The sequence below is a fragment of the Wolffia australiana genome, chromosome 9, assembly GCF_029677425.1.
Source record: "Wolffia australiana isolate 7733 chromosome 9, ASM2967742v1".
NCBI lineage: Eukaryota > Viridiplantae > Streptophyta > Magnoliopsida > Alismatales > Araceae > Wolffia > Wolffia australiana.
In genome coordinates this window covers 8,950,739-8,961,077 of record NC_135843.1, presented here as the reverse complement: position 1 = coordinate 8,961,077, position 10,339 = coordinate 8,950,739, and the positions used below count along the sequence as shown (strand labels likewise).

Genomic DNA, 10,339 nt, shown 5'->3' with positions numbered 1-10,339 from the left:
AAGTGACATACTTATCTATTTAATATGCACTGGTATTCATTTCGTCAAACATTATTCAATGTTTTGATTTCTATCAAATGTTTTGATTGAACATTGATAACAGATAAAATGGTGATTGAAAGGGGCCAATCCGATTATCCATTTATTTCAACACTAGTTACATAACATGTGAAATCTTGTAAAAATAAATCAAAATCACAAAACTAAATCATTTTATATTAGTGTCTGGAATTTCAGTTTAAATTTTCTTAACACTTTGATTATTAATTCCATTTCAGAAATAATATTTGATTCACAGTTCATCTATGTTATATATAATATATTTAATTGATTTCACGTCAAATATATAACTTTGATATCAGATATATAATTCAGAAATCAAATGTGTAATCTATATCTATATAACTATAAAGCAAATTAGTGTACCCTTCTGGCCTCTGATTGGCTGAGAAGAGTCGGAGAGAGAGAAGAGAGTGAGAGAAGAGAGAGGTAGAGAGAGGAGAGTTGACCCCGAGGTCTGTTTCTGCAAGAGAAAAAATCAAAAACCCACAAGACAGAGGGAAATCGAGTCACCCTCTTCTTCCGGAGAGCGGCGGTGGAAGAAGAAGGCAACGTCGAGGAAGAGTGAGACGCTGTTTCCGAGCGGTGAATCGCTCGATGAGCAGCCGGTGAGCGAGAAGCGTGAGAAATCTTGAGGCGGAATTGGAAGGTATGACATCGCCAAATTCTGCTTCTTTTTTTCCTCACCATTCAATCGATTTCAGTTGATTGAATAAGGCCGCCGAGGCCGGTGCCATTGCTGCGGCCGAGGGCGTTTAATCTCACGCAGTTCGGCGCTGTTGGTGACGGAGCGACGCTCAATACGGGGGCGTTTGAGAAGGCGGTGGCGGTGATTTCGCGGCTAAGTAGTGAGGGCGGGGGGCAGCTCAACGTGCCCTCTGGCGTTTGGTTGACCGGGCCCTTCAATCTCACCAGCCACATGACCCTTTTCCTTGAGGAAGGGGCTGTCATCCTTGGATCGGATGTCAGTTTCTTCCTCTTTGTTTCTCTAAAAACTTCTGATGTTTTCGCTGATCATGGTGATTTCATTTCCGTTTGCAAAATTAATTGCCGTTTTCTTCGCTTGGGTGATCTCAACTTAGTCATACAATTTAATGAGATTAGAGTTTTTTTTTTCTTTCCCTGTTTCCGTTTTTTTTGTGCCTTTGGGAAAGATGCATTTGTCATCCTTGGATCGGGTGTCAGTTTCTTCCTCTTCGTTTCTCTAACAACTTCTGATGTTTTCGCTCATCAGGGTGATTTCATTTCCGTTTGCAAAATTAATTGGAAGGTATGTTTGGTCTTCCTCTTGATTGTTTCTTTTAAACGCGTCACTGTGTACGAAGATTTGGGTTGTTTTCCTCTACTGTGAATTTGACTCCCTTTGAAGTTTCATCTGTTAGGTTAGAGTATGTTCGTGTCATCTTGGAGTTTTCGTCCGATTGATCGTCGGTCTTCTTTACTGTGGAATAACTTCCGGTTTCTAAAAAATTACTGCTTCGAGGAACTCCATCCCCCCCCTCTTGCTGACGAACATTTTCGTTTTATATTTTTAATGGCAGAGTTTTAATTTAAACGATGAACGATCTTTTTAATCCGGAGCAGAAGTTAATTTCTCTATTTATCATAAATTTATTCATTCTCGATGGACTTCTGGATAGAACTGCCGTGTTGGACGCCATTTGCGCTGGATTCAACGAATCAACGGAGCCTCACGTCTGCTTGAACACAGGTCTGTTCAGAGAATTAAGAATTAATAATTTTAATATTGAAGTTTCTAATTCTTTTACATACTCCCAGATCTTCAGACGAACGAGTGCCCGGAAAATCATGGCGGATGCTGGTACGATTCCAGTCTGAACATAACGGCATGCAAGGTATTGATAATAACTATTAAAGATTCGTCCTCATAATTACTGCAAAGTAACTTTTTTCCCTGGAAAATTCGGAGATAAAAAAGGGTTTGTAATTTTATGATGAACATGACACCTTCAGAGGAAGAATCTGTCAGTGCCCAACTGTGAACGGAGTTCAGTACTCTGGAGATGGCTACAAATCTTGCAAAGGTAAGTTTTTATCACCATAATATTATTAATATTTGGATAGCTTGATTTTTTTTCGAGGGGGATTTGTCTTTGATTTCTTTAATTTATTGACATTTTTTATTTCTCTCATCAATGTTCTGCATTGGATAGGGTAGTTCTACATTTTTCTGAAGGGTGAGGAGGAAGAACTCGCCGGCTGTTTATTTGGAGATATTTTGAGACTCATTTACGGTTCTTTCTGTGATCTCATCTCTGCATTTGTTTCTCCTCATAGCAAATCATTTGGTCCTTAGATATTTGGTGATGATCTCCTTTACCTTTCCATTGTTTCTGTCATGAACGCTATGGATTTTTTAATGCCCGGTCACATTGTGGACGAGAAAAACTCTGTCAGCATTTAAAAAATAATTCAGGGTTTTTGATAGTCTCCTCTTTTAATATGTTTTTTAGTAATCAGGCGGAAGGGTGAGGAGCGGACATCGCCGTGGAAGAACTTGCCGGCTGTTTATTTGGAGATTTTTGGAGATATTTGGAGATACATTTGGATACTGTTTCCTTCACTTACGTTTGCATTTTTTGAATCCCATGGATTTTTTACTGCCCGATTGCATTTTGGTCGAGAAAAATTCTGTCATCATTTAAAAATACTTTATGTTTTTTAGTGGTTCCTTCTCTTACCATTTTCTCTAATGATCAGGCGGCGACCACATTTCCGCATCTAAACAGTAACATCGTGGCGGCTTTTGGCTGGGGGTGTGTAACTTTGGGGATTGCAAGTGCTCCATTGTCAGTTCTTCGAAAAAATTCAGGTTCCTCCGGTGGTTCCTTCTATTTTTTATGTTCCTTAATTTCATATATAATGACTATTTTCCCCACATTTATGCGTTCAATTCCAAACAGGTACTCCGTTGAACATTGTGTAGAATCATCCGCATATGCAATTAAGCAAGCCATTAATTGGGAGAACATATTATCTTCTTTAATGGACTACATTTCCTCGATGAATACCACTATTTAGAAGACCTGGTAAGTTTTCAAAGACGCAATTTTCACTATCCTGTTTATTTTTAAATCTAATCTATGAGATTTCAAATATATGTCAAAATTATTCATCTCTCACTCTATCTTCTGGAAAATTTTCAACGGCATATGATGTTGAATTACCTTCGATGATGTCTAACCAAACCTCAGTTCATCTCACTCCTCAATTTAATGACGATGTTTTTCCCCCACACCCGAATTAATCTTTGGCACACATTAGTTGTATCTTTTCTTTACGAAATGTAGAAAAATATAGATTCATCTCACTGGGCAATTCAGTTGAAGAAATACATGTCAATGGGAAAAAAACAAATTACTACTTTAACGCTCCTCTCCAGTTCTATTGTTTAAGTATTGCCCAGTCTATTATGTCTCTACAATCTTCCCCATACTCCTCCATTTAATACTCTTCCCTCCAGTCTAATCTTCAAAACTGTTAGTAGGTTACCAATGGCAACCGTTACCAACGGCAACCGTCGGGCCGAAAGAATTGCATATCGTCGATCAACAGGATCAACAAGATCAACAAATGTGAGTACACTACTCGCCGCCACCCACGATGTGCAAAACGTTCAACCACATTTTCTCGGACTCATGAATGCATCATGTGCTTCGTGCGACGCAAAGTTTTGGATACAAGAACGCAAACCTGGTAGCAGTCAGCAGAACCCTGTGTTCCACTTGTGCTGTAGGGATGGTAAAATCACATTGCCAACATTTCCGAACCCGCCATCATCGCTTCTCGAGCTGCTTCAGGGCACGACGGAGTCAAAACAGTACCGCAATTTTATTCGAGCTTATAATTCAGCTTTCAGTTTCACATCGAGCGGTGCAAATTTTGACCGTACCCTCGCAGACAACTGTGCCGGGGTGTATACTTATCGAATCCAAGGTGCTGTCTACCATCAGATTTCAAATGCTTTGTTGCCCCCTGCTGGTCATGCTCCCTCTTTTGCTCAAATCTACATCTACGACACAGACTACCAAATAGAACGACGCTGCTCAATCTTCCCTGATTTAGATCACAGCATCCTCGAAAAAATCCACCACTGTCTGAATGTGTCCAACCCATTTGTTTCTCAATTCCAAGCAAACAACGAACAAGCACTGCTTACCGCATCCACCCAAGAATTCGAGCTACGTACTGGCGAGCCTTCCATCCCTGACAGACGTTATGATCTACCCAACGGATCTGAAATTGCTGTTCTTATGGCTGGCGATGGACATGAAGGAGACGGAAGGCGCAACATTGTTCTTCGAAAGCGTGGTGGAGGCTTGCAATTCGTGAACCAGCTGAACGGATATTATGACCCGCTCCACTTTGTGTTGCTCTTCCCCTATGGCAGTCCAGGGTGGAGCCTGCAGCTAAAGGAAAGCGTCCATGTGACAACGAATCAATTCTACGCCCACCACTTCATGGTTCGTGAATCATCAACAGTGCTTCATCTTTCTGGCAGAATTTTCCAAGAATATGTTGTGGACGCTTACGCAAAAGTTGAAGAATCCCGATTACAGTGGATTCGATGCAACCAGGCAACGTTGCGTTCGAGTCTCTATCGAGGGTTGGTTGACCAAGTCGCCACAGACAATGTTGCTACGCCTGCGGGAAGGATGATCATTCTCCCACCTTCTTTTACAGGCGGCCCACGCTACATGCAATGGGTTGTACCAGGATGCTATGGCCATCGTACGAAAGATGGGGAAGCCTGATTTATTTATCACAAGGACTTGCAATCCAAAATGGCCCGATATCACACAATCGCTACTACTTGGCCAGAAGGCACAAGATCGATTCGATCTTTGCTGTCGTGTTTTCCGGTTGAAACTTAAGGCGCTCCTCCATTTGATAATCGACAAGGAAGTATTCGGCAAAGTAAATGGTCGTGTGTACGTTGTCGAATTTCAGAAACGTGGTCTCCCACACGCGCACATGTTGTGGGTATTGGATGCTCAAATACCAGCTGAAGACCCCAGAGGACATTGATAAGATAGTGTGCGCTGAAATACCAGATCCCAGTGACAAGGATTTGTTCGACTGTGTGACAACACATATGATCCATGGCCCTTGCGGTTCTGCAAACCCAAAATGTCTGTGTATGAAGAAAGGAAAGTGCTCTAAGAAGTTCCCAAAAGAATTTGCTGACTCCACACAAGTAAACAATGATGGGTACCCTATCTACCTACGACGCAATAACGGCCGGGCCATCCAGAAGGGTTCTCATGTCATTGATAATCGCTGGGTTGTTCCACACAATAAATATTTATGCAAGTCATTCAACTGTCACATTAACGTGGAAATCTGCTCTTCCATTCAGTCAGTGAAGTACCTGTACAAGTATGTCTACAAGGGCCACGATCGCATTCAAGCAAGAGTTTCTCCAACTTCCGCTATTACAGACTTCGGCATTGGCAATAATCCTCAGAATAATCCGCAAGATGAAGCCCAACAGTATCTAGATGCACGATACATATCTTCATCAGAGGCATTCTGACGAATCTGCGAATTCAGTATGCAAAAAATGTATCCAACCATTTTTGCCCTACAAGTTCACGATGAGAATATGCAAACTGTGGTGTACGCAGAAGGAGAAACAATTAGTGAAGTCATGGACAGGTCTGAGCGCACGCCCCTCATAGAGTGGATGCGTTACAATCGTGAGCATCCACAAGATAATCTAGCCAAGCAGATGTTGTACTGCGACTTCCCTTCGTATTACACGTGGAACGATTCCGCTCGACGGTGGACACGACGTCAACGAAAACAATGCTCCGAATTGATGGAGGAAGATAATGGAGTAGGCGCTCCGTGCGGGCGGCGGCTTGCGGGCGAGCGTCCGTGCGGGCGCTGCTCGCGGGCGGCTGCTTGCGGGCGGCTGCTTGCGGGCGGCTGCTCGCGGGCGGCTGCTTGCGGGCGGCGGCTTGCGGGCAGGCGCTCGTCGCGGCGCTGCTCGCGGCGCTGCTCGCGGCGCTGCTGCGGCGGCGGCTTGCGGGCAGGTGCTCGCGCGGCGCTGCTCGCGGCGCTGCTCGCGGCGCTGCTCGCGGCGGCTGCTGCGGCGGCTGCTCGCGGCGGCTGCTTGCGGCGGCGGCTTGCGGGCGGCGCTCGTCGCGGCGCTGCTCGCGGCGCTGCTCGCGGGCGCTGCTCGCGGCGGCTGCTGCGGCGGCTGCTCGCGGCGGCTGCTGCGGCGGCTTGCGGGCGGCGCTCGTGCGGGCGCTGCTCGCGGCGCTGCTCGCGGCGGCTGCTGCGGCGGCTGCTTGCGGCGGCTGCTCGCGGGCGGCTGCTTGCGGCGGCGGCTTGCGGGCGGCGCCGTCGCGGCGCTGCTCGCGGGCGCGCTTGGCGAGCAAGGAGAAGATTGAGAGGGTGATGGTGAAGAAGAAGAAGAAGAAGAAGAAGAAGAGGAAGAAGAAGAAGCCCGCACACAGGCTTAGGGCTAGAGATGGGGATCAAGAGCTTGGCTCTGATACCATGTTGAACTCCATGCTAGGGCTTGGAGGAAGGAGAGGAAATGAAATCCTTAACTAGAATGTACATGAGGAGGGGTATATATACCCTAGGAGAGAGAGAGGAGAGAATATGAGTTAGTGATAAGTGAGGGAGCCTAGTGGGTTTATAGAACATGACCCAATAGGAGAGTCCTCTCACTAACACATTGGAAGGGTGCACTTTGTGTACCCTCGCGACAGTGCATGATACTACCTCCGATTGATGCTTCATCATGTTCCAGGAGCTACATGTTATGCAGATTTACACACCGTGGCTGGTGTTGTCTACGACACATATCAGCAAGCTGCAGCTGCTCGCGGCCTACTCCACTCTGATGCAGAGTTTGAAAATGATCTCGCATTGGCATCAGGTGTCGCCTCTCCCCGTCAAGTTCGTGAGCTCTATGCGATGATGTTGCTCTACTGTGAAATCTCCAACCCACTTATGCTTCTCCGAAAATACCTTGAACCAATGTCGGAAGACATTCGTTTAAACTGCCCGTCAGAAGACACAGACCAGATACAACAAAAATTACTTATCGCAATCGAGACAATCCTCCACCACAATGGATCTTCGCTCGCAGCATTCCCAGGATTACCCCAAGGCGTCGAAGTTCAACCAATAGATGCCATAAGTAGGCCAAGTCAAGGAAACAACATCGAGAATGCAATCCTTAGTGCAGAACACCTACAAGGCATGCTAAATGAAGAACAGATACAACTTTACGACGCAGTATTCAAAGCCGTAGAATCGCCGAAACGTGCTGAGGGGAATGTCTTCTTTGTTGATGGGCCTGGTGGATCTAGTAAGACGTTTCTCTACGCAGCTATTCTTGCAAAGACAAAGGCCTCTCGCCTCTCAGCAATGTCGACTGCGACAAGTGGTATCGTGGCGCTCCTCCTAGACGGAGGGCGAATGTTGCACTCCACATTCAAGATTCCTATTCCGGTAACTCACGTCTCAACATGTGGATTCTCGCCTGATTCGATGATCGGCCGCCAAATTCTGTCAGCAAGTATTATAATAGTTGACGAAGCTCCAATGATGCACCGCCATGTTTACGAGACGCTCGATCGTAGTATTCGTGATTTGATGAAGACTATCGACCCATATTTGGAAAACGTTCCTTTCGGCGGCAAAGTTGTGATGGGAGGCAACTTTAGGCAAATGCTTCCAGTCATACATAACGGCTCGCGCGCAATGATCGTCAACTCAGCCCTCAACCGCAGTGCTGTATGGCGCCATTGCTCCGTTTTTCGGCTCAAAACAAATGTCCGCGTTTTGCCAGACCACCGAGCATGGAGCGAGTTCTTACTTGCCGTTGGAGAAGGACGGGTTGGCCCAGATGTCTATCTCCCAAATGAGATCCGCCGCGTCTCCTCTCTCTCAGATCTTATTACCCAAGTTTATGGTTACTTTAAAGATGCCGACACTAAGTTGCTAGCGAAAATGATTTTAACCCCCCTGAACAATGATGTGGTTGCAGTCAACAACATGGTGCTCGATGTCTTCCCAGGCGAGGCAATGGAGTACTTAAGCTTCGATGAAATCCCCCCTGGAGAAGTCAATAACGAATCACTGTATCCAACAGAGTTTCTAAGCACAATTGATGATGCAACAATGCCGCTCCACAAACTCCGCCTTAAGATCGGGTGCATCGTAATCCTTATCCAAAACTTGAACACATTACAAGGCCTGTGCAACGGGACTAGGCTGCGAGTGGTTAGCTTTTTCCCAGCAATGGTGCAAGTCAGTATCCTCAGTCAAGGTAAATTCTATGGTGAAGTCCATCTACTACCACGGATTGCGCTCTACCCGTCTCAGTCAAGGCTTCCCTTCCGATTCAAGCGCCTTCAATTCCGAATTCGACTTGCATTTGCAATGACGATTAATAAATCCTAGGGACAGACTCTCGACACAGTGGGGTTATATCTACCAAATCCACTATTCATTCATGGCCAACTCTATGTTGCGCTCTCAAGAACACGAATCGGTCCAGCAGGAATCGTGTACTGCGATGGTGGCGCAAACCGCTCGCACGTGACTAATGTCGTTTACACAGAGATTTTCCAATAGTAGATGTTCAGTAAAAGATCGAAGCTAAGAGCATCTCCATTCTCAGTTCCACTCTCAGGTACACTCTCAAACTCGCTCTCCACCTCTTAATGCCATGATATCCCAAACTCAACACAACTTATATTCATCTTACAGGAAGTGATCCCCATCAGCATCGCAAAGATATACACCATTTCCATCAATATCGTCATGGCAAAATAACATCGTGTGAAAGAGGGCTCTTCCATGAATCGCTCCTCCTTCACCTACAACCAATGAACCAAGCAGACCCACAGGGTAATAAATAATACATAAATTGCTCAACATGGTTTTCCCGATTTTGGGTGTTCCTTTGTTCTTGATCGATCTGTTTCTTGCAGAATTGCAGCGTACTTCTTTGAGAACTGATCTGCTGCCGAGGTAGGGGTCTTCAAAACTACGATCTTAGGTCTTCATCGACCCGCCGGCAATTGCTCCTCCTTGCCTCTTCTTTCTCCTAGCTCCTCTATTCATCGCATCGCGTCTGGTTCGTCCCGTTTCTTTCCCTTTTCTTTAATTCTATGTGATGCCTGTGGCCCATTTGATGATTCTTTGAGATGAGTAGAGATCTATGGCGCACTTGCGATCTTAATTCTATGGCGTAAATATGGCAAGTAGAGATCTATGGCGCAAATATGGCTCCTCTATTCAGCGCATCGCATCTGGTTCGTCCCGTTTCTTTCCCTTTTTCTTAATTCCATGTGATGCCCGTGACCCATTTGATGATTCTTTGAGATGATACTTCAAAGAGTAATTGCGATGAGTTGAGATCTATGGCGCAAATATGGCGTTGCGGTTATTTCTCCGTGCGCAACGACGCGTTTTTTTATCATTTCGTTCTCTATTGACCGCCATTTGTTCGTTGTTTCCTTTCCTGTCAAACGTGCTTTTACGCAAGGGAAATCTGTTGGTTTTCCCGATTCTGGGTGTTATTTTGTTCTTGATCGATCTGTTTCTTGCAGAATTGCAACAGAGTTCTTTGTGAACTGCTCTGCTGGTGAATTCATTCGTTTCAATGGTTGAAAATCCGTTATCATATGTAAGAAATTCTGAATAATGAGGGATTCCCTCCGTTGTCGCACTTGGTAGGTGAAATAAAGTGTCGCACTTGGTGATCTTCCAAGTTGAAAATTTTTCTCTGCGAAATTCGAACAATTAAACATTCTTCATTACATCATTTTACGGCTGATATTGTCGATACCTTTCATTTTTTATTCCTCTGGGTCGACTCCAAGCGAGATTGCGAGCGGGCCACACTAGTTAAGAATAAAAAATATTGAGATAAGGCACTTTGAGAACAAACATGAAATTGACATATAAGATTAATAATTAACATATCAGGCATGTTTCTAATCAGAGGTAATTTGACGATGAGATAATTAGTATATTATACAGGATCTGGATTTGATAAGTAACTTCATTTCCATTTCTTATTAAATTCAGACCTGTAATTATGATCACCTGTATAACTTGCAAATCAAATTTTACAGATATAAAGTCATAAAAATAATTATTCATAATCAGAGTTTTCAGTTTCAAGATAGGAATAGTTCAAAATGTTTTAGGGTACACTCTAAAAACTTTTAAACTGGGGATATTTAACGAAAACCAAAAAGAGACCATACAGTGACCAGATGTG

General features: G+C 44.6%; 1 protein-coding gene across 7 annotated transcripts; it reads left to right on the top strand.

The window, feature by feature from the left end:
* Positions 1-496: 496 nt before the first annotated feature.
* Positions 497-9,834, top strand: LOC144707477 (vacuolar-sorting receptor 7-like). 7 transcript variants are annotated; one of them, XM_078580603.1, is made up of 13 exons: positions 497-1,024; positions 1,295-1,330; positions 1,701-1,771; positions 1,840-1,916; positions 2,035-2,105; positions 2,240-2,315; positions 2,782-2,893; positions 2,985-3,110; positions 8,093-8,740; positions 8,818-8,958; positions 9,042-9,187; positions 9,266-9,365; positions 9,663-9,834. In XM_078580603.1, exons 1-5 carry the CDS (start codon positions 980-982, stop codon positions 2,061-2,063), a joined length of 258 nt encoding a protein of 85 aa, XP_078436729.1. In that variant the 5' UTR covers positions 497-979; the 3' UTR covers positions 2,064-2,105; positions 2,240-2,315; positions 2,782-2,893; positions 2,985-3,110; positions 8,093-8,740; positions 8,818-8,958; positions 9,042-9,187; positions 9,266-9,365; positions 9,663-9,834. The 7 variants fall into 7 exon arrangements, 6 of the variants coding, with proteins under 6 accessions (XP_078436729.1, XP_078436728.1, XP_078436727.1 ...); XM_078580599.1 differs by having other exon boundaries at positions 501-1,024; positions 2,235-2,315; XR_013582478.1 differs by lacking the exon at positions 1,295-1,330 and adding an exon at positions 3,569-3,656 and having other exon boundaries at positions 510-1,024; positions 2,235-2,315.
* Positions 9,835-10,339: the final 505 nt, after the last annotated feature.